We start from the raw sequence: 25,014 nt of genomic DNA on the forward strand, positions 1-25,014 counted from the left end.
AGAGAACGAGGAGAGGGAGGAGTCGAGGCCGCCTTCGCCTCCTCCTTCAGGAGGGGGTGCCGAGGGAGGGGACTGTTGCTGATCTCTGGTTGTTCTGGGTAGTCTGAGAAGGAGAGTATGAAGCGAGCTCCAGCCCGGGTACGGCCGGACTTCGCAGGCGAAGGCGCCGCCGCCGCCGCCGCCGCTGCCATCTAACTCGCTGCGCTTGAGAGACCCGGCGCGTGGATGGTCCCGGTGCGGCTCGGGTGTTGATCCGCGTGTCTCTTCCCCCTTCTCCCCTCCCCCACGCGGTGGTCTCCCCTCCTCCCCCAGCCTGGCAGAGCCATGTCTCGGGGTGGCTCCTGCCCACACCTGTTGTGGGACGTGAGGAAAAGGTCCCTCGGGCTGGAGGACCCGTCCCGGCTGCGGAGCCGCTACCTCGGTGAGCAGGGGCCCCGGGGCAGGGGCGCGGAGGTCGCCGCCCCGAGGTGGGGGAGGGGGCCGCGTCGCGGTCTGTTGGAGACGGGACAGCTGCTGGGCGGGGGCGTCCCGGAGACTCTGAGGTGCCGGGTGGCCCTCAGCCGACGGACCCCGCGCCCTTGTCGTCCTCCCGTGGCCAAGGCACTCTTTCATGCTGCCAGCCGCCGCCCTGGTCGGGTTTTCCTCCGGGGGCCGGACCTGGGGCGGACAGTACTGGCCGGGAAAGGTGTTGGGATCGTTTCAGGAGTGGGGCTTGGGGGAAGACTTGTCGAACCTCCCGGAGCTGCCGCGTTTAGAGCAAAAGTTGGCGCTTTTGCTCTTCAGCGCTCTCCCGGCTCAGCCGAAGGAGCTAAGTTTGTGTTGACCGCCCCTCCTCTGAAGTCTCGGTTGGGCTTAGGTGTCGGCGGCGACGCGTTGACCACCCTCGGGGACTCCACGCTCCAAACAGACTGGGGGTAAACTGTTCCGCGGCTGCGAGCCAGAACCTAAAAGTGATAGCTGAGCTGTCCCCACCCCCGCGCGCTTTCCCAGTTGGACTCTGCTGTTCAGTCGTTTAGATTGCTTTAAGGAGGTGTAGGGTTTCGCGTTCCCATTCCCACACCGGTGAAACACTTGGCATTTACTGTTTCTTAGTTAAGCTTTCTAAAAACAACCTTCGATACTTGAGGGAACGGTAGTCCAGTTTTTTTTTTTTTTTTTTCGTTTTGTATAAGTGGATTTGTGAGGATTCTGGGTCACGCCTGAGCTAAAAGTGGATGGATTTAGTAAGAGTCTTTTTTTCTTCCTTCCTCTGCAATCTTGTTACTCTTTATTCTTTTTTATTTTTAATTTGAAGGCAAGACAACATCATTAAAATTTCTTTCTTACCAATTTTGTCACTTTTATCTTAGGTATTTGTTGATGTCATTTAAATGCTTTAAATGTCATTTAAATGATTTTAAGTCAGATGGTTTTGACTTAAAAATCAGTGAAAGAAATTGAAATCTCATTGCACCTAATAGTTCTGGTTTGTGATTATTTGAGAGAAGTTGACAGGCATTTTTTTCTTTCCTCCTGCTTTTTAGTGTCTCAAGTGACATGAGTACATTTTCCTTGTAAAAATGAAGCACAAATTCTTATGATTCTTCCCGTTCGTTTCACACATACATCCTTAGAGAGGTAACAATGTTGTTTCCTGAATATTCTTCTAAACCTTTTCCTTTGAATTCTCACAAGCACGTGTATACATATAGAAATGCTGTAGGAGTGTGTGTGTGTGTGTGTGTGTGAGTGACCTGCATGTATGATGTCATATTGTAAATATTGTTTTGCAACTTGCCTTTCCATTACATCTTGGAGATCGTTGCATGGTCGTAGAAATATATCTGTGCAGTCTTTTAAACTGTTGCATAGTATTTAACGGTATGAAGGTGTCAAGGTTGACTCAGCCTTCTTTCTTTTCCTGTATGTTTGCTGTTATTAACAGTGAACATCCTTTTATCAGTACGTGGTTTTTGTGCATTTGTTCTAGGATAAGTACCTGGAGTGGTGATTAATCATTTTAAAATTTAATATGAATAGAGAATGCTTTTTTAAACCATTAACCTAAAAGATGTGCAATATTTCTTTTAATATTTACTTGCTGAGAAAGAACTTAATTTTAGCTTAATAAAAAGAATACATGTTCTACATAAGTGAATTTCAATTAGTTGGAGCATTTGAATGAGTAGTGATTATATTTAGTTTTATTATTAATGTTTTCTGCTGGCACAGTTCAGTTGTATCTATGATAGAGTCAATTAAAATATAGTAAGATCATAAATTTTCTTTTTCCCTTTCTCTTCTAGCTCCATAATGGAAGTGAAGTTTGTCTTGGGTGGAGGGGAATTGAAGAATGTGACTTCACTGTCTTTAGTAGAAAGTCTAAATTACAGATTTTTCAAACATGTGTATTCATACAATGAATTCCATATCTTACATAATATTTTAAATGTGCTAGTAATATATACTTTATTACATTCTTGGAACAGCTTCCTTTAAAAGTGGGTTTTTTTTAAAAGTGGGTTTTTTTAAGTATTCAGAAATAGTTTGAAAAGTAATTTCTTGGCCTTAATAGACTTTCTTTACACTTTTAGTTTATCTAGCTCATCCACACTCCAGTGCTAATCTTGGCTTAGCATTCAGGAAACAGCAAAATCCATATTAGCACTGTCTGAATTAATGAGATTTTCTAAAAATAATTTTTAAAAATTTATTTATTTGGTGCACAGGGCCTTAGTGTGGGCATGTTTTTGTTGCAGTATGATGAATCCTTAGTTGTGACCTGCAAGCTCTTAGTTGCCGCATGTGGGATATGGTTCTCTGACTGGTCAGTGGTTGTACCTGAAGTACTCATAAAATCTTTTTAAAAAGCCCCTTTTAAAAAAGGGTTTTAAAAAGTAAATGGATTCTTTTTTTTGGAGACTTCAGTATTTAAACATTTTGATTGTTTATAATATCATAGGTTAAATATTTCTCTAATTATGACCATTATATATACTTATAATAATAAATTAATTCTAAATAACAGTAAAATGGGATAGAAGCAACTGACTCTTTTTTGTAACATGCATTTCAAATTAATCATAACATGTATCTTTTGAATAGTAGTATTGAAACATTACAGGTGATTTTATTTAAATTTGGTTATTTATCTCTCTTCCTCTTATCAAAGAAAATTATTTCAACAGAAATTTATGTTTCAAAATTTGGGAAGCTGGAACACACTATGTGTGTTCACATGGTCAGGTTCTAAGTCTGTTGGGGGCCTGCTTCCTGGTTCATAACCATCTTTTCACTGTAACCTCACAAGGCACAAGAGGTGAGCTCATTCTCTGGGATTATAAGGGCCCTAACCCAAGTCTTAGAGAAGGAAATGGCAACCCACTCCAGAATTCTTGCCTGGAAAATCCCATGGACAGAGGAGCCTGTTGGGTTACAGTCCGTGGGTTTGCAAAGAGTTGGACACAACTGAGCATGCACACACCCAAGCCTAATCACCTCCCCCAAATTCCTGTCTCCTAATACTAATACCTTGGGGGTTAGAATTTCAGCAGAGAAATTTGTCCGGAGGAGGCGGTTGGGGGAATAGAAACCACTAAGCCAGTGACAACTTTATAGTGAAGATTGAAATATCTTTTTGTAAGGGGATTAGAATGTCTCTGTCCTTTGAATATCATTAGGGTCACTATGTATTGAAATGGTTAATTTTGCATTTAGACTAGTCTTGTAGTGTATCTTGAGTACATCTATATTCAGACTTACAAAGTTCTTCATAAAGTGTTGCAAAGTCACAATATATTTTATAAGGGTCAGAAAATTCTGAGTGTTGTCCCTTTGTTAGCTACTGGGGAAAAGTAAGTGAAAATATTTGTATTTTGTTTCCTTAGTCTTAAAAAAAATCTCAATGAAAGCTGAAAAATGTCTGATTGTAATAGTGAATGACAGATATGACAAATATATGTTATAGAATATACTGATAATTCTTGAAGATTAGGCCACCAAATGCACATTATTAATCATAACGATGGCAGACCATTGAATAGCTCTGTTGTAGATTTCATTCCTACTTGGTGTAGAATTAAAGTTTAAAAGGGATAGGAACTTCTGATAGCATGAAATTTATATTACAGGTATGTTTTATGTCAGTGTTTTTCAAATGTTTTGACCATTATCCACAGTAATATTACAGTTACATGGGAATTTGTGATACACACATAACTAAAAAGATTTCCCGAATGACATTTAACCTTACTAAGTATGGTGCTGGAGCAGGAAATGGCAGGCCACTCCAGTGTTCTTGCCTGGAGAGTCCTGTGGACGGAGGAGCCTTGTGGGCTGCTGTCCATGGGGTTGCATAGAGTCGGACACGACTGAAGCGACTATGCATGCATGCATGCATTGGAGAAGGAAATGGCAACCCACTCCGGTATTCTTGCCTGGAGAATCCCAGGGATGGAGGAGCCTGGTGGGCTGCCGTTTATGGGGTCGCAGAGAGTAGGACACGACTGAAGGGATTTAGCAGCAGCAGCAGCAGCAGGTATGCTGCGTTCTGTTTCATATCATGTTATTAAAAAATGTTGGTGTTTACCCAGTAGAATATCCACTAACGAGTATTGGCTTGAGGTTTGCAAAACTACTAGGTGGTGTGTGTTTTTTATAGTTGTCATTGAATGTTAGGGTGACTGACTTAGGGTGGCAGATTAAAAATATTTTTTTTGAATACTGCTGATAGCTAATGAAGATATAGATAATAAAACTTTTAATTTATACTTTGGCAAAGAATAAGTAGGGTAGGACATTTAAATCCTTGGCTTTTTTTTTTCCCCTGTGTCTTGAGGCCTTTTCTTAGTTCCCTAATCAGGGATTGAACCCAGAGCCTTGACAGTTAAAGCCCAGAGTTTTAACCACTGGATGCTGGGGAATTCCTAAATCCTTGTTTCTTGAGTAATGCTTACCATGGGATTTCTGAGTTGTGTGGTGTGTTTAACTCTGTAAGAAACTTTTTCAAAATAATCATAACCATATGGCGTTCACATCTGTAATGTTTGAGAGTTCTAGTTGTTACTTCTCATCAACACTTGGCATTATGTCTTCTTAATTTTAGGTTTTTAAATAGATATGTAGGTATAATGAAACCATTATTGTTTTAATTTGCATTTAATTCTCATGATTAATGATTTTGAGTATATTTTCATGGCTTATTTGCCATTCATTTACTTTGGTTAAATATTTAGATTTACCTTCTCAATATTGTAATAGTTCTTTATGTAGCCTTTGATACAAATCCTTAACCAGATAGTATATTTTGCAGATATTTTCTCCCTGTTGTGTCTTGTCTTTTTCTTGACAGCATCTTTTATAGTTCATACTTTTTTGTGTGCTGTTTAAAGATTAATCTTTATCGTTAATCTTTACCTAATCCAAGGTGACAAAGATATACTGTGCTTTTTTTCTAGAATTTTTTCATTTTTGACTCTTACATTGTGGTGGCTTCTCTTGTTCCTGAGCACAGGCTCTTGGCATGTGAGCTCAGTAGTTGTGGCTCCCCAGTTCTAGAGCACAAGCTCAATAGTGCTGGAAGCACAGTCTTACTTGCTTCACGGCATGCAGGATCTTCCTGGATCAGGGACTGAACCCATGTCTCCTGCATTGGCATGTGGATTCTTTCCCACATGAGCCATGAGCCTGGATTTTTTGTAGATGATTATGTCATTGTGTATTGAGATTTTTTCTTGGGAATTCTCTGGCAATGCAGTGGTTAGAACTCCATGCTCTCACTGCTGAGGGCTTGGGTTCAATCCAAGTTTAGGGAACTGAGCTCCCACAAGCCATGTGGTGTGGCCAAAAAAAAAAAAAAAAGATTTCCTCTTTTTCACCTCTGTTATTTTTTTCTTCCTTTTTTCAGCTTTATTGCTTAATTGTACTTAGGACTCCAGTAGAATCTTGAAGTAGTAAGAGTGGAGATCATTGCTTTATTCCTTGTCCTAGCAAGAATTCAGTTTTTAACTATTACAAATGTTGACGACTGTAGGTTTTTGTAGGTATCCATTGAAGAAATCCCTTTCTGCTCTTAAATTGCTGAGAGTGTTTATCATGACTAGCTGTTGAATTTTGTCAAGATTTATTCTATTGAGTTGATTATATGATTTCTTTTTTATAGATTATATTAATACATAAACATTGATTTTTGAATTGACACAACATTCAATTTGTGGGCTATGGCTATAAATCTGTATGTATTGCTGGTTTCACTTTAGGTAAGAATTTGCTGTTTTTATTCATTAAGGCTATTAGCCTACGGTTTTCTTGTTATATTTTTGTCTGTTTTGGGTGTCTGGATAATGCTGCCCTCATAAATGAGTTGGAAGTGTTCTTTTTTTCTGAAGAGTTTGTGTAGACATGAAGTTACTTTTTCCTTAAATGTTTGATAGATTTCATCATTGAAACCATCTGAGCTTGGAGTTTTCTTTGTGGGAAGGTTTTGTTTTGTTTGGTACTTCTAATTTTGAGATAACTGTAGATACATATACAGTTGTTAGAAATAATACAAAGAGATCCCATATACCCTTCAATCAATTCCCCAGTGGTAATATCTTGTACAACTATTGGTATATTAATGTGTCACAATCTTGAAATTGACATAGATCGAGAAGTCTTATTCCCATCTCCCCAGTTTTATGTGTGCGTTTGTGTATTTTGTTCCATGCAATTTTAACATTGGTTTTAATTAACTTTAATAAATTGTCAGTTAATGTTAATAGATTAAAGTGGTTACCAGCATATTGAAGACATGGAACAGTTCTATCACAATAATTTTTTGTGAAACCATTTTTAATCACAGCTACATCCTTTTCTCCTGACTGCTAACCCCTGGTAACTACTAATCTCTATTTCTATAATTTTGTCATTTCAAGAATATTATATAAACAGCATGTTGTTATGTAATATTATAAATTGGGGACTTCCCTGGTGGCTCAGTGATAAATAGTCTGCCTGTCAATACAGGAGACATAGGTTCAATCCCTGGGTTTGGGAAGATCCTGTGGAGAAGGAAATAGTGACCCACTCCAGTATTCTCACCTGGGAAATCTCATGGACAGAGGAGCCTGGTGGGCTACAGTTCATGGGGTTGCAAAGAATCAGACCTGACTTGGTGACTAAACAGTAACAAATGTTGTAAATAACAGCATGTAAACTTTTGAGATTGAGTTTTCATTCTGCACATAATTCCATTAAGATCCATCCAAGTTGTGTGTATCAATAGTTTATTTCTTTCTATTGTCGATTGTTGTTTTGTGATAATGGATGTATGACTATCTAATCATTCATTTGTTGACTGATGTTTGTATATTGTTTCCAGGTTTTGACTAGTAGAGGGCTGTTAAGAATATCCATATAAAGGTTTTTGTATGAACATAAATTTTCATTTCTGGGATAAATGTCCAAGAACTGTAGTTATTGCACTATATTATAAGCACATTGTTTACTTCTGTAAGAAATGGCCCTATTTTTTTCCAGTGTGGCTGAACCATTTTATGTTCCCATCACCCATGTATGAGTAATCTATTTTCTCTACATCATCACCAGCTTTTGGTGTTGCTGTTGTTTTTAATTTAGTAATTCTAATAAGTATGTAGTAATAAATCGTGGTTTAAAGTCATAATTTCCCTAAAGGCTGAGTTGAACATCTCTTCATATGCTTTTCCTTTTACTCTCTTTATATTTTTTTCTACTTTTTAAAGATTGAAGTTTTAGGGCATATGTAATTGTTGTTTCAGTCCAAAGTCTCAGCACATCTTTATTAATCAAAATAGGAAGCATTACAATCAACACATTTTTGCCGATGAGAGATAAATTTGTTTAATCCTGTAACATAAAAATCTGACTCTTGGAAAGCATTTTCTGCATCCTGTTGGTTGTGGAAGCATTTTCCCTGCAAAAAGTTGGGATGCTTGAAGAAGCGCTATTTGGTTGGCAAGAGGTCAGGTGAAAATGGCATATGAGGCAAAATGTGGAAGCCCAGTTCATTAACTTTTAAAGCATTGGTTGTGCAAGGTTTGGTTGGACGTTGGAGTAGAGGAGAATTGAGTCCTTTCTGTTAACCAATGTTGGCTGTAGGTGGTGCAGTTTTTGGCGCATCTCAATCTGCTGCTGAGTATCCTTCTCAGATGTAATGGTTTCGTCAGGATTCAGAAAGGTGTAGTTGATCAAACTGGCAGCAGACCATCAAACAGTGACCCTGGCCTTTTTGGTACAGGTTTGGGTTTTAGAAGTGCTTTGGAGCTTTTTGGTCCAACCACTGAGCTGCAGTCCATCCATCGCTGGTTGTTGCATAAAATCCACTTTTCACCTCATGTCACAGTCTGATCAAGAAATGGTTCATTTTTGCATAGAATAAGAGGAGATGACACTTCAAAATGATGAACTTTTAAGTTGTGGTCAGCTCATGAGGCACCCACTTACGGAGTTTTTTCACCTTTCCAATTTGCTTCAAATGCAAGTGGTTCACCACTTAGAAGGATTGGCATTGAGTTCTTCAGCAATTTCTTGTGAAGTTGTCAGAGGATCAGCTTTGATAATCCACTCAGTTGGTCATTGTCAGCTTTTAGTGGCCAACCACTGTGCTTCTTATTTTCAAGGCTCTCATCTCCTTTGCAAAATTTCTTGAACCACCACTGCACTGTAGTGCAGTGCATGCATATTTTTGTTAGCAGTTCCTGGGCAAAGTGCATTGTTGACATTGTGAGTTGTTTCCACTGCTTTATGACCCATTTTGAACTTGAGTAAAAAAAAAAAAAGGCACTCAAATTTGCTTTTTGTCTAATGTCATTTGTCTAGTCTAAAATAAATATAAAATAAACAGCAAGTAATGCCATTAGCAAAACAACATAAATCGAGAAATGTGCATTAAGTAATGTGTAACATAATCACATTTATTTAAGAATGTATTTTAGTATCAAACAGCAAAATTCCATGATTCAAAACCTCGATTACTTTTACACTGACCTAATATTTTAAATTGAAGTATGACAAAACAAGGTCCACTGGAGAGGGGAATGGCAGAACGCTTCAGTATTCTTGCCTTAAGAACCCCATGAACAGTATGAAAAGGCAAAAAGGTATGACACTGGAAGATGAGACCCCCAGGTTGGTGAAGGTGAAGGTGTCAGTTGCTCAGTAATGTCTGACTCTTTGCAATCCCATGGACTATAGCCTGCCAGGCACCTCTGTCCATGAGATTCTCCAGGCAAGAATGCTGGAGTGAGTTGCCATTCCCTTCTCCAGGGGTGTTCTGGATCCACGGATTAAACCCAGGTCTCCTGCATTGTAGGCAGGTTGTTTACTGGCTGAGCCAAGAGGGAAGCCCTGGTAGGTGTCCAATATATTACTGAGGCTGGGCCAAATGGAAATGTCACTCAATTGTCGATATGTCTGGTGGTAAAAGTAGTCTGATGCTGTAAAGAACAATATTGCATAGAACCTGGAATTTTAGGTCCATGAATCAAGGTAACTTGGATGTGGTCATAGAGGAGATAGGAAGAGTACACATTTTAGAAATCAGTGACTAAAATGGACAGGAATGGGTGAATTTAATTCAGATGACCATTATATCTACTACTGTGGGCAAGAATCCCTTAGAAGAAATGAAGTAACCATAGTCAGCAAAAGAGTCTGAAGTGCAGTACTTGGGGTGCAATCTCAAAAACTACAGAAAGATCTCTGTTTGTTTCTAAGACAAACCATTCAGCATCACAGTAATTCAAGTCTGTGCCCCAACTACTAATGCTGAAGAAGCTAAAGTCGAATGATTCTATAAAGACCTACAATACCTTCTAGAACTAACACCAGAAAGGATGTCTTTTTCATCACAGAAGACTGGAATGGAAAAGTAGGAAGTCAAGAGATACCTGGAGTAACAGGCAGGTTGGTCTTGGAGTACAAAATGAAGCAAGGCAAAGTCTTAACAGTTTTGCCAAGAGAACACTCTGGTCATAGCAAACAGCCTTTTCCAACAACACAAGGGACAACTCTACACATGAACATCACTGGATGGTCAAGACCAAGATCAGATTGATTACATTCTATGCAGTCAAAGATGAAGAAGCTCTGTACAGTCAGCAAAGACAAGACCGGGGGCTGACTGTGGCTCAGATCTTGAGCTCCTTATTGCAAAACTCAGGCTTAAATTGAAGAAAGTAGCGAAAACCACTAGGCCTTTTGATATGACCTAGATCAAATCCGTTACAATTATACAGTGGAAGTGACAAACACATTCAAGGGATTAGATCTGGTAGACAGTACCTGAAGAACTAAAGAGGTTCGTAACAATGTATAGGAGGTGGTGACCAAAACCATCCCCAAGAAAAAGGAATACAAAAAGGCAAAATGGTTGTCTGAGGAGGCCTTAAAAGGAACTGAGAAAAGAAGCGAAGCAAAAGGCAAAGGAGAAAGGCAAAGATATACGTAACTGAATGCAGAGTTCCAAGGAATAATGAGGAGATATAAGAAAGCGTTCTTAAGTAACAATGCAAAGAATTAGAGGAAAACAGTAGAATGGGAAACACTAGAGATCTCTTCAGGAAAATTGGAGATAACAAAGGAAAATTTCATGGCAAGATGGGCACAATAAAGAACAGAAACAGCGAGGACCTAAGAGAAGCAGAAGAGATTAAGAAGAGGTGGCAAAAATACACAGAAGAACTATACAAAAAAAAGTCTTAATGACCAGGATAACCACAAAGGTGTGGTTACTCACCTAGGGCCAGACATTCTGGAGCGTGAAGTCAAGTGGGCCTTAGGAAGCATAACTAAGAACAAAGCTAGTGGAGGTGATGGAATTCCAGCTGAGCTATTTCAAATCCTGAAAGATGATGCACTCAGTAAGTCAGCAAGTTTGGAAAACTCAGCAGTGGCCAAAGGACTGGAAAAGGTCAGTTTTCATTCCAGTCCAAAAGAATGGCAGTGCTAAAGAATGTTCAAAATACTGTACTAGTTCTCATTTCACATGCTAGCAAGTTAATACTCAAAATCCTTCGAGCTAGGCTTCAACGATATGTGAACTGAGAACTTCCAGATGTACAAGCTGGGATTCAAAGAGGCAGAGGAACCAGAGATCAAATTGCCAACATTTGCTGGATCATAGAGAAAGCAAGAGAATTCGAGAAAAACATCTACTTCTGCTTCTTTGCTATGAAATGAAAACAGCCTTTGACTGTTTGAATCACAACAAACTGGAAAATTCTTAGAGATGGAAATGCCAGATTACCTTACTTGTCTTCTGAGAAACCTGTATACAGGTCAAGAAGCAACAGTTAGAACCAGACACGGAACAGCAAACTGGTTCCAGATTGGGAAGAGTACATCAAGGCTGTATATTGTCACCTTACTTGTTTAACTTATATGCAGAATACATCATGCGGAATGTTGGGCTGGATGAATCACAAGCTGAAATCAAGATTGCTGGGAGAAATATCAGTAACCTCAGATATACAGATGATAGCACTCTAATGGCAGAAAGCAAGGAGGAACCAAAGAGCTTCTTGATGAAAGTGAAAGAGGACAGTGAAAAAGCTGCCTTAAAACTCAACAGTCAAAAAACTTAAGATCATGGCATCCAGTCCCATCACTTCATGGCAAATAGATGGGTAAAAATGGAAACAGTGACAGACTTGGCTTCCAAAAGTCACTATGGACAGTGATTGCAACCATGAAATTAAAAGATACCCCTTGGAAGAAAAGCTATGATATACCTAAACAGCGTATTCAAAAGCAGAGACATCACTTTGTTGACACAGGTCTGTATAGTTAAAACTGTGGTTTTTCTGATAGTCATGTATGGATATGAGAGTAGGACCATGAAGAGAAGGCTAAGTGGTGAAGATTTGATGTTTTGGAGCTGTGGTGCTGGAGAAGACTCTTGAGAGTCACTTGGACAGCAGGGAGATCAAACCAGTCAATCCTAAAACAAAGAAACTCTGAATATTCATTGGAAGGACTGATGCTGAAGCTGAAGGTCAAATACTTTGGCCACAGGATGCAAAGAACTGACTCATTGGAAAAGATCTTGATGCTGGGAAAGATGAGGGCAAAAGGAGAAGGGGGAGGCAGAGGATGTTATTGTTGCATAGCATCACTGACTCGTTGGATATGAATTTGAGCAAACATCAGGGGATAGTGGAGGACAGAGGAGCCTGGCATGTTGCAGTCCATGGGGTTGCAGACAGTTGGACAGAACTTAGTGACTAAACAAGAAGTTCAGTTCAGTTCAGTCGCTCAGCTGTGTCCGACTCTCTGCGACCCCGTGAATCGCAGCACTCCAGGCCTTTCTGTCCATCACCAACTCCCGGAGTTTACTCAGACTCATGTCCATCGAGTCAGTGATGCCATCCAGCCATCTCATCTTCTGTCATTTCCTTCTCCTCCTGCCCCCCACAATCCTTCCCAGCATCAGGGTCTTTTTCAATGAGTCAACTCTTCGCATGATGTGGCCAAAGTACTAGAAGTAGTCCACATCAAAATATGTGTTGATGGTCTGTTATGTTGCTTCCACATCTTGACTAGTATAAATAATGCAGCAAAGAAAACGGGGGAGCATATATTGTTTTAGTTACTGTTTTTCTTTTCTTCTGGAAGATACCCAGAAGTGAAATCACTGGATAGTAAGGTAGTCCTCTTTTCAGTTTTTTGAGAAACCTGCACATCACTTTCCGTAGTGACTGTGCCAGTTTGCATTCCCACCAACAGTGTGGCTTCCTCTCTTTCACATCCTCTCACACACTTATTTGTTATCTTTTTAATAATAGCCATTCTGACAGGTGTGAGATGATACCTCATTGTGATTTTGACTTGCATTTCTCTGATGTTTAGTGATGTTGAGCAACTTTTCATGTGTGAGTTGGCCATCTATATGTCTTCTTTGGGAAAAGGGTCTATTAAAAGGAAAAAAGAAAATGTGTATTTAAGTCTTCTCATTTTGTAATTGGGTTTTAACTTGATATTATGTTGTATGAGTTGTTGGTATATTTTGGATATTAACCCTTTATAAAATATATTGTTTGCAAAAATCTTCTCACATTCAATTGGTGGCCTCTTATAGTTTTCTTTATTGTGCAGAAACTTTTTAGTTTGATGAAACCCTGTTTATTTTTGCTTTTGTTTCTCTTGCTGAGGAAGCATATAAGAAAACTACTAAGACTGATATCAAAGAGGTTACTGCCTATGTTTTCTTCTAGAAGTTTTATGGTTTCAAGTCTGACATGTAAATCTTTAATTCATTTTGAATTTTTGCATATGATGTGAGAAAGTTCGTTCAGTTTGATGCTTTTGCTTGTAGCTGTCCAATTTTACTACTCCATTTTTTTGTTTTGGCCTTTAAAAAAAGTTTTTAGTATTTTTTAATACAAAAGACATTTTGTTTGGGATGTAGCCAATTAACAATGTTGTGATAGTTTCAGGTGAACAGTGAAGGAACTCAGCCATGCAGAAACATGCATTTGGGATGTAGCCAATTAACAATGTTGTGATAGTTTCAGGTGAACAGTGAAGGAACTCAGCCATGCAGAAACATGCATCCATTCTTCCCCCAAAGCTCCTTCCCTCCAGACTGGCCCTTAACATTGGACAGACTTCATGTGCTATTCAATAGATTTTTGTTGGTTATCCATTTAAATATAGCAATTTACCACACCACTTATTGAAGAGGGTTTTACCCTCATTGTATATACTTGCCTCCTTTGTCATAGATTGATAGACTACATATGTGTGCATTCATTTCTGGGTTTTCTATTTTGTTCCATTGTCTGTATCTGTTTTTATGCCAGTACAATACTATTATTGCATTAGCTTGTAGTATAGTTTGAAATCAAGACTGTGATACTTTTAGCTTCTTAATAAAGATTGTTTTGATTATTTGGGATGTTTTGTGTTTCCATACAAATTTTGAAATTATTTCTTCTGTGAAAAATGCCATTTGTGTTTTGATAGTCATTGGATGAAATCTGTAACTTGCCTTGGGTAGTATAAACATTTTAATGATATTAATTCTTCCAGTTCACAAAATCAGTATAATTCCAATTGTGTCATCTTCAATTTCTTTTGTCAGTGTTTTATAGTTTTTTTTGAGTCTTTTACCTCCTTAGTTAGATATATTCCTAAGTGTTTTATTCTTTTTGATGCAATTGTAAATGAGATTGTCTTCTTAGTTTCTTTCTCTAAAAAACTAAGTTTCTTAGATAGTTCATTGAGTATATAGGAGCAATGGGTTTCTGTATATTAATTTTGAGTCCTGTTACTTTATTGAATTCATTTATTCTGACAGTTTTTTGATGGCATCTTTTAAAACTTTTTTTGTATAGTATCATGTCATTAGCAAATGGTGATGTTTTACTTCTTTCTTTTTAATTTAGATTCCTTTTATTTTTCTTCTCTCATTGCTTTGTTTAATACTAAACAGTATTATTCAACAGTCCTATGTTGAATAAAAATGTCAAGAGTGAGCATCCTTGTCTCGTTCTTGACTTTAGGGGAAATGCTTTTAGGTTTCCTCTATTGAGTATGATGTTAGCTGTGGACTTGTCAGTGAAGTGGGCTTTTATTACATTGAGGTGTGTTCTCTTTATACCCTTTTTTAAAAAAATAATAAGTGATTATTAAATTAAGTCACAGTCTTTCTGCATCTGTGGAGATGACCACATAATGACACGATTTTTATTCTTAAATTGGTTAATATGGTATATCCCCAATCTCCACCAGGGCCTTGCCCTCTTTCCTATCCAGGGCTGGGAACAGGGGCTGGGAAAGACAGTAGGGTTTGATTCCTGATATTGTCAACACTCAGAAGGCACTCAATAAATGGTGCGGCACTCTTGCTATGGGCAAGCCTAGAGCCTTCTTCAGCCTTAGATGGCATGAGCTGGTCAACTTGGGACACGTGACTTGGCCTCTCACATTGATTGATTTGCAGATATTGAATCATGCTTGCATTCCTGGTATAAACACAACTTGAATATGGTATATGATCCTTATAATATGTTGTTGAGTTTGATGTGCTAATATTTTGTTGAGGATTTTTTGCTTTTGTGCTCATCAGTCATATGGGCCTATAATTTCCTTTTTTATTTTTGTATTGTCTTTATTAGGTTTTGGGATGAAGGTGCAGCTGGCTTCATAGAATGAATTCAGAAGTTCTTCTTCTTTAGTTTTTTTGAATAGTTTGAGAATGGTTATTAGCTCTTTTTTAAATGGTGGAAATTACCTGTCTGATCCTCAGTTCAGTTTAGTCGCTCAGTCATGTCCAACTCTTTGCGACCCCGTGAACCACAGTATGCCAGCCCACCTCATCACCGACTCCTGGAATTTACCCAAACTCATGTCCATTGAGTAGGTGATGCCATCTCACCATCTCATCCTCTGTCGTCCCCTTCTCCTGCCTTCAATCTTTCCCAACATCAGGGTCTTTTCAAAAGAGTCAGCTCTTCGTATCAGGTGGCCAAAGTACTGGAGTTTCAGCTTCAACATCAGTCCTTCCAATGAACACCCAGGATTTATTTCCTTTAGGATGGACTGACTGGATCTCCTTGCAGTCCAAGGGACTCTCAAGAGTCTCCATCACCACAGTTCAAAAGCATCAATTCTTCTGCACTCAACTTTCTTTATAGTCCAACTCTCACATCCGTACCTGACTATTGGAAAAACCATAGCCTTGACTAGACGGACCTTTGTTGATAAAGTAATGTCTCTGCTTTTTAATATGCTGTCTAGGTTGGTCATAAGTTTTCTCCCAAGGAGTAAGCATCTTTTAATTTCATGGCTGCAATCACCATCTGCAGTGATTTTGGAGCCCCCCAAAATAAAGTCTGACACTGTTCCACTGTCTCCCCATCTATTTCCCATGAGGTAATGGGACCAGATGCCATGATCTTAGTTTTCTGAATGTTGAGCTTTAAGCCAACTTTTTCACTCTCCTCTTTCACTTTCATCAAGAGGCTTTTTAGTTCCTCTTCACTTTCTGCCATAAGGGTGGTGTCATCTGCATATATGAGGTTATTGATACTTCTCCCAGCAATCTTGATTCCCGCTTGTGCTTCCTCCATCCCATCATTTCTCATGATGTACTCTGCATATAAGTTAAATAAGCAGGGTGACAATATACAGCCTTGATATACTCCTCTTCCTATTTGGAACCAGTCTGTTGTTCCATGTCCATTTCTAACTGTTGCTTCCTGACCTGCATACAGGTTTCTCAGGAGGCAGGTCAGGTGGTCTGGTATTCCCATCTCTTTCAGAATTTTCCACAGTTTACTGTGATCCACACAGTCAAAGGCTTTGGCATAGTCAATAAAGCAGAAAGAGATGTTTTTCTGGAACTCTGTCGCTTTTTTGATGATCCAGCGGATGTTGGCAATTTGATCTCTGGTTCCTCTGCCTTTTCTAAAACCAGCTTGAACATCTGGAAGTTCACGGTTTATGTATTGCTGAAGCCTGGCTTGGAGAATTTTGAGCATTACTTACTAGCGTGTGAGATGAGTGCAGTTGTGTGGTAGTTTGAGCATTCTTTGGCACTGCCTTTCTTTGGGATTGGAATGAAAACTGACCTTTTCTAGTCCTGTGGCCACTGCTGAGTTTTCCAAATTTGCTCACATATTGAGTGCAGCATTTTCACATCATCATCTTTTAGGATTTGAAATAGCTCAACTGGAATTCCATCACCTCCACTAGCTTTGTTTGTAGTGATACTTCCTAAGGCCCACTTGACTTCACATTCCAGGATGTCTGGCTCTAGGTGAGTGATCACACCTTCGTAATTATCTGGGTCATGTAGATCTTTTTTTGTATAATTCTTCTATGTATTCTTGTCACCTCTTCTTAATATCTTCTGCTTCTGTTAGGTCCATACCATTTCTGTCCTTTGTTGTACCTATCTTTGCATGAAATGTTCCCTTGGTATCTCTAATTTTCTTGAAGAGATATCCAGTCTTTTTTATTCTATTGTTTTCCTTGATTCCTTTGCATTGATCACTGAGGATGGCTTTCTTGTGTCTCCTTGCTGTTCTTTGGAACTCTGCATTCAAATGGGTATATCTTTCCTTTTTTCCTTTGCTTTTTGCTTCTCTTCTTTTCACAGCTATTTGTAAGGCCTCCTCAGACAGCCATTTTGCTTTTTTGCGTTTCTGTTTCTTGGGGATGGCCTTGCTCCCTTTCTCCTGTCCAATGTCACGAACCTCCGTCCATAGTTCATCAGACACTCTTGTCTGTCAGATCTAGTCCTTTAAATCTATTTCTCACTTCCACTGTATAATCATAAGGGATTTGATTTAGGTCATACCTGAATGGTTTAGTGTTTTTCCCCACTTTCTTCAGTTTAAGTCTGTATTTTGCAATAAGGAGTTCATGATCTGAGCCACACTCAGCTCCTGGTCTTGTTTTTGTTGACTGTATAGAGCTTCTCCATCTTTGGCTGCAAAGAATATAATCAATCTGATTTCAGTGTTGATCATCTGGTTGATGTCCATGTGTAGAGGCTTCTTTTGTGTTGTTGGAAGAGGGTGTCTGCTATGACCAGTGCGTTCTCTTGACAAAAAAATGAAGCCTTTGCCCTGCTTCATTCTGTACTCCAAGGCCAAATTTGTCTGTTATTCCAGGTATTTCTTGCCTTCCTACTTTTGCATTCTAGTCCCCTGTAATGAAAAGGACATCTTTTTTGGGTGTTAGTTCTTTTTTTTTGGGGGGGGGTGTTAGTTCTAAAAGGTCTTGTAAGTCTTCGTAGAAGTGTTCAGCTTCTTCAGCGTTACTTGTCGGGGCATAGACTTGGATTACCGTGATATAGAATAGTTTGCCTTGGAAACGAACAGAGATCATTCTGTCATTTTTGAGATTGCATCGAAGTACTATATTTCTTTTGTTGACTGTGATGACTATTCCATTTCTTCTAAGGGATCCCTGCCTGCAGTAGTAGATATAATGGTCATCTGAGTTAAATTCACCCATTCCAGTCCATTTTAGTTAGCTGATTCCTAGAATGTTGACGTTCACTCTCGTCATCTCCTGTGTGACCACTTCCAATTTACCTTGATTCATGGACCTAACATTCCAGGTTCCTATGCAATATTGCTCTTTACAGCATCGGACCTTGCTTCTATCACCAGTCACATCTACAGCTGGGTGTTGTTTTTTGTCTGATCCTAGACATTTGATAATTCTTAGTTTTTTTGGTTGTTGACTCAATTTCTTTACTGATAATTGGTCTGTTCAAGTTTTGTTTTTCTTCCTGATTCAATCTTGGGAAATTGTACATTTCTAGGAATTTTTCTGTTTCTTTTAGATTGTCCATTTTATTCCTCTATAGTTTTTCAGAGTAAACTCTTATGATCCTTTGTATTCTTCTTTTTCATTTCTGATTTTATTCATTTGTAGTGTCTCTTTTTTTCTTGGTGCATGTAGCTAAAGGTGTGTAAGTTTGGTCTGTCTTTTCAACAAACCAGCTCTTATTTTCATCTGTCTTTTCTGTTCGTTTTTTAGTCTTTATTTCATTAATTTTATTATTTATTAGCTCTTTCTGCTAACTATGGGTTTTGTTTGTTCTTTTCTTTAGTATCTTTTAGGTGTAAAGTTAGGCTGTGTGGAGTTTTTCTTGTTTCCTGAGTTAGGCTTGTATCATTATAAACTTAACCTCTTAGAACTACTTGTGTTGAGTCCTATAAATTTCTGATTGTTGTGTTTCCTTTTTCATTTGTCTTCAGGTATTTTTTAATTTTCTCTTTGATTTCATCAGTGATTCCATTGGTTGGTTAGTAGCATGTTTAGCTTCCATGTATTTGTGGTGTCTGGGGTTTTTCTCTTTATAGTTGATTTCTAAGTCTCATAGCACTGTGTTCAGAAAAGATGTTTGATATGACTTCAATTTTTTTAATTTTTTTATTGAAGGATAATTGCTTTACAGAATTTTGTTGTTTTCTGTCAAACCTCAACATGAATCAGCCATAGGTATACATATATCCCCTTTCTTTTGAACCTCCCTCCCATCTCCCTTCCCGTCCCACCCCTCTAGATTGATACAGAGCCCCTGTTTGAGTTTCCTTAGCCACATAGCAAATTTCCATTGGCTGTCTATTTTACATACATTAAGGTAAGTTTCCATGTTACTCTTTCCAGACATCTCACCCTCCCCTCCCCTTACCCCATGTCCACAAGTCTATTTTCTATGTCTTTCTCCATTGCTGCCCTGTAAGCAAATTCTTCAGTACCATTTTTCTAGTTTTCATATATATGCATTAGAATGCTATATTTATCTTTCTCTTTCTGACTTACTTCACTCTGTATAAGTTCTAGGTTCATCCACCTCATTAGAACTGACTCAAATGCATTTCCTTTTATGGCTGAGTAATATTCCATTGTGTGCATATACCACCACTTCTTTATCCATTCATCTGTCAGTGTACATCTAGGTTTCTTCCACGTTCTAGCTATTGTAAATAGGGCTGCAGTGAACAATGGGATACATGTGTCTTTTTCAGTTTTGGTTTCTTCAGGATATGTGCCTCCGAGGGGGATTGCTGGGTCATATGCTGCTTTTATTCCTAGTTTTTTTAAGGAATCTCCGTACCATTTTCCATAGTGGCTCTATCAATTTACATTCCCACCTACAGTGCAAGAGTGTACTCTTCTCCACACCCTCTCCAGCATTTATTGTTTGTAGACTTTTTGATGATGGTCATTCTGACCAGTGTGAAGTGATATCTCATTGTAGTTTTGATATGCATTTCTCTAATAATGAGCAATGTTGAGCTTCTTTTCATGTGTTTGTTAGACATCTGTATGTCTTCTTTGGAGAAATGCCTTTTTTCCTTTTTTTTGATTGGATTGGTTGGTTTTCTGGTATTGAGTTTTATGAGCTGCTTGTATATTTTGGCAGTTAATCCTTTGTCAGTTGTTTCATTTGCTATTATTTTCTCTCATTCTGAGGGTTGTCTTTTCACCTTGCTTATAGGTTCCTTTGCTGTGCAAAAGTTTTTAAGTTTGATGAGGTCCCACTTGTTTACTTTTGTTTTTATTCCTGTTACTCTTGGAGGTGGGTCATTGAGGATTTTGCTTTGATTTATGTCATCGAGTGTTCTGGCTGTGTTTTTCTGCAAGAGTTTTACAGTTTCTGGTCTTACATTTAGGTCTTTAATCCATTTTGAGTTTATCTTTGTGTATGGTGTTAGGAAGTTTTCTAATTTCATTCTTTAACGTGTAGCTGTCTAGTTTTCCCATTTATTGAAGAGGCTGTCTTTGCCCCATTGTATGTTCTTGCCTCCTTTGTCAAAAATAAGGTACCCATAGAGGCATGGGTTTATTTCTGGGCTTTCTACCTTGTTCTGTTGGGCTTATATTTCTGTGTTTGTGCCAGTACCATATTGTCTTGATGACTGTAGCTTTGAAGTATAATCTGAAGTCAGGAAGATTGATTCCTCCAGCTCCATTCTTCTTTCTGAAGACCGCATTGACTGTTAGGGGTGTTTTGTGTTTCCATATGAATTGTGAAATTATTTGTTCTAGTTCTGTGAAAATGTCTTTGGTAATTTGGTAGGGATCACACTGAATCTGGAGATTGTGTTTTGTAGTATTGTCATTTTCACAATATTGATTCTTCCTACCCAGGAATATGGAATCTCTCTCTATCTGTTTATGTCGTCTTTGATTTCTTTCATCAGTATCTTATAATTTTCTAGGTACAGCTCTTTTGTCTCCTTAGCTAAGGTTATTCCTTGATATTTAATTCTTTTTGTTGCAGTGGTGAATGGGATTGATTCCTTAATTTCTCTTTCTGATTTTTCATTGTTAGTGTATAGAAATGCAAGTGATTTCTGTGTATTGATTTTGTATCCTGCAACTTTGCAAAATTGACTGATTAGATCTAGTAATTTTCTGACTCTATCTTTAGGGTTTTCTATGTACAGTATTATGTCATCTGCAAACAGTGAGAGCTTTACTTCTTTTCCAATCTGGATTCCTTTTGTTTCTATTTCTCTGATTGCTATAGCTAGGAATTCCAGAACTATGTTGAATAATAGTGGTGAAAGTGGACACCCTTGTCTTGTTCCTGATCTTAGGGGGAATGCTTTCAGTTTTTCACCATTGAGAAAAATGTTTGCTGTAGGCTTATCATATATGGCCTTTATTATGTTGAGGTAGGTTCCTTCTATGCCCATTTTTTGAAGTGTTTTAATCATAAATGGATGCTGAGTTTTGTCAAAGGCTTTTTCTGTATCTATTGCGATTATCATATGGTTTTTATCTTTGAATTTAATATGGTGTGTTACATTGATTGATTTGCATACATTGAAGAATCCTTGCATTCCTGGAATAAACCCAACTTGATCATGGTGTATGAACTTTTTGATGTGTTGCTAAATTCTGTTTGCTAAAATTTTGTTGAGGATTTTTGCATCTGTGTTCATCAGTGATATTGACCTGTTGTTCTCTTTTTTTGATTGTCTTTGTCTGGTTTTGGTATCAGGGTGATGGTGGCCTTGTAGAATGAGTTTGAAAGTGTTCCTTTCTCTGAAGTTTTTTGAAAGAGTTTTTAAAGGATAGGCATTAGTTCTTCTCTAAATGTTTGATAGAATTCTGTGAAGCCATGTGGTCCTGGGCTTTTGTTTTTTGGGAGATTTTTGATCACAGCTTCAATTTCAGTGCTTATAATTGAATTGTTCATGATTTCTATATTTTCCTGGTTCAGTCTTGGAAGATTGAACTTTTCTAAGACTCTGTCCATTCCTTCCAGATTATCCATTTTATTGCCACATAGTTAGTCTCTTATAGTCCTTTGTATTTCTGTATTATCTGTTATAACCTCTCTTTTTTAATTTCTAATTTTGTTGATTTGATTCTTCTCTTTTTTTCTTGATCAGTCTGGCCTAAGGTTTGTCAATTTTGTGTATCTTCTCAAAGAACCAGCTTTTAGTTTTACTGATCTTTGCTATTGTTTCTTTCATTTCTTTTCATTTGTTTCTGCTCGGATCTTTATGCTTTCTTTCCTTCTGCTAATTTTGGTGGGGGGAGCAGTTTGTTCTTTTTCCAGTTGTTTTAGGTGTAAAGTTAGGTTATCTATTCAATGTTTTTCTTGTTTCTTGAGGTAGGATTGTATTGCTATAAACTTTCCTCTTAGAACTGCTTTTGCTGCATCCCATAGGTTTTATTTTATTTTATTTTTTTTTATTTTTTATTTTTTTTAATATTATTTTGTTAGTTGGAGGCCAATCACTTTACAACATTTCAGTGGGTCTTGTCATACATTGACATGAATCAGCCATATAGTTACACGTATTCCCCATCCCGATCCCCCCTCCCACCTCCCTCCCCACCCGACTCCTCAGGGTCCTCCCAGTGCACCAGGCCCGAGCACCTGACTCATGTATCCCACCTGGGCTGGTGGTCCGCTTCACCATAGATAATATACATGCTGTTCTTTCAAAACATCCCACCCTCACGTTCTCCCCCAGAGTTCAAAAGTCTGTTCTGTACTTCTGTGTCTCTTTTTCTGTTTTGCATATAGGGTTATCGCCACCATCTATCTAAATTCCGTATATATGTGTTAGTATACTGTAATGTTCTTTATCTTTCTGGCTTACTTCACTCTGTATAATGGGCTCCAGTGTCATCCATCTCATTAGAACTGATTCAAATGAATTCTTTTTAACGGCTGAGTATCCCATAGGTTTTAGTTGTCATGTTTTCATTGTCATTTGTTTCTAGAAATTTTTTGATTTCTCTTTTGATTTCTTCAGTAACCTGTTGGTTATTTAGAAATGTATTGTTTAATCTCCTTGTCTTTGTGTTTGTTACAGCTTTTTTCTTGTAATTGATACCTAGTCTCATAGCGTTGTAGTCGGAGAAGATGCTTAATACGATTTCAATTTTCTTATATTTACTGAGGTTTGATTTGTGACCCAAGATGTGGTCTGTCCTGGAGAACGTTCCATGTGCACTTTGAGAAGAAGGTGTATTCCTTTGCATCTGGACGGAATGTCCTCAAGATATCAATGAGATCCATCTCATTTAATGTATCGTTTAAGACTTGTGTTTCCTTATTAATTTTCTGTTTTGATGCTGTGTCCATTGGTGTGAGTGGCGTGTTAACGTCTCCTACTATTGTGTTCCTGTCAGTTTCTCCTTTTATGTCTGTTAGTGTTTGTCTTATGTATTGAAGTGCTCCTATGTTGGGTGCATAGATGTTTACAATTGTTGTGTCTTCCTCTTGGCTTGATCCCTTGATCATTATGTAGTGTCCTTCCTTATCTCTTGTTATCTTCTTTATTTTAAGGTCTATAATGTCAGATATGAGGATTGATACTCCAGCTTTCTGTTGCTTCCCATTTGCATGGAATATATTTTTGTGTCCTCTCACTTTCAGTCTATATGTGTGTTTAGGCCTGAAGTGGGTTTTTTGTAGACAGCATATGGGTCTTGTTTTTGTATCCATTCAGCCAGTCTGTGTCTTTTGGTTGAACCATTTAATCCACTTACATTTAAAGTAATTATTGATACATATATTCCTATTGTCATTTTCTTAATTGTTTGGGGTTGATTTTGTAGATCTTTCTTGTGTTTGTTGATTATATAAGTCCTTTTGACATTTGTTTTAAAGCTGTTTTGGTGGTGCTGAATTCTTGTAACTGTTGCTTGTCTGAAAAGCTTTTTTTCTCTCTATGAATTTTGAATGAGATCCTTGCCGGGTACAGTAATCTTGGTTGTAGATTTTTCCCTTTCAGTACTTTAAATACATCCTGCCATTCCCCCTTCTGGCCTGCAGAGTTTGTGCTGAAAGACCAGCTGTTAAACGTATGGGGTTTCCCCTTTATGTTACTTGTTGCTTTTCCCTCGCTGCTTTTAATATTCTTACTTTGTGTTTAGTCTTTTTGTGTGTGTGTGTGTTTAGTCTTAGTTTGATTAGTATGTGTCTCAGCGTGTTTCTTCTTGGGTTTATCCTGTATGGCACTGTTTGTGCCTCTCAGACTTGATTGATTATTTTGATTTCCATGTTGGGGAGATTTTCAACTCTTCAAAAATTTTCTCATACGCTTTCTTTTTCTCTTCTGGGACCCCTATAATTCGAATGTTGGTGTGTTTGATATGGTCTCAGAGGTCTCTGAGACTGTCCTTAGTACTTTTCATTCTTTTTACTTTATTCTGCTCTTCAGAAGTTATTTCCACCATTTTATGTTCCTGCTCACTGATTGGTTCTTCTTTTTCAGATATTCTGCTATAGATTCCTTCCAGAGTTTTTTTAATTTCAGTAATTGTGTTGTCTCTGTATGTTTATTCTTTAATTCTTCTAGGTGTTTGTTAATTGATTCTTGCATTTTCTCCATTTTGTTTTCAAGGTTTTTGATCATTTTTACTATCATTATTTTGAATTCTTTTTCAGGTAGTTTGCCTGTTTGCTCTTCATTTATTTGGACTTCTGTGTTTGTAGTTTGTTCCTTCATTTGTGTAGTATTTCTCTGCATTTTCTTTTTTTTTTTTTTTTTTAAACTTATTGTGTTTGAGGTCTCCTTTCTTCAAAGTTGAATTCTTTCTTCCTTTTGGTTTCTACCCTACTAAGGTTGGTCCCTGGTGGCTCAGAGCGTGAAGCGTCTGCCTACAATGAGGGAGACCTGGGTTCAATCCCTGGGTCGGGAAGATCCCCTGGAGAAGGAAATGGCAACCCACTCCAGTACTCTTGCCTGGAAAATCCCATGGACTGAGAAGCCTGGTAGGCTACAGTCCATGGGGTCAGAAAGAGTCGGACACAACTGAGCGACTTCACTTTCACTTTCAAGGTTGGTCCATTGGTTTGTGTAAGCTTTGTATAGGGTGAGATTTGTGCTGAATTTTTTTGTTTGTTTTTCCTCTTGTGGGCAAGGCTGAATGAGGTGATAATCCTGTCTGCTGATGATTGGGTTTGTATTTTTGTTTGGTTTGTTGTTTAGATGAGGCATCCTGCACAGGATGCTACTGATGGTTGGGTGATGCCCCGTCTTGTATTCAAGTGGCTTCGTTTGTGAAACTTCTCAC

General features: G+C 38.2%; 1 protein-coding gene across 6 annotated transcripts in view; it reads left to right on the top strand.

The window, feature by feature from the left end:
* Positions 1-70: 70 nt before the first annotated feature.
* DCAF6 (DDB1 and CUL4 associated factor 6) overlaps positions 71-25,014 on the top strand; it is a 182,356-nt gene continuing 157,412 nt past the window's right edge. For 3 of the 6 annotated variants that reach the window (XM_065946325.1, XM_065946327.1, XM_065946328.1), the window contains exon 1: positions 72-421. In XM_065946325.1, the coding sequence (XP_065802397.1) occupies positions 325-421 (97 nt within the window). In that variant the 5' untranslated portion in view covers positions 72-324. Of the gene's footprint in view, positions 422-25,014 lie in introns of all 6 variants that reach the window. The other 3 variants (XM_065946324.1, XM_065946326.1, XM_065946329.1) reach the window with 2 other exon arrangements.

This window comes from Muntiacus reevesi, chromosome 1 (assembly GCF_963930625.1).
Source record: "Muntiacus reevesi chromosome 1, mMunRee1.1, whole genome shotgun sequence".
NCBI lineage: Eukaryota > Metazoa > Chordata > Mammalia > Artiodactyla > Cervidae > Muntiacus > Muntiacus reevesi.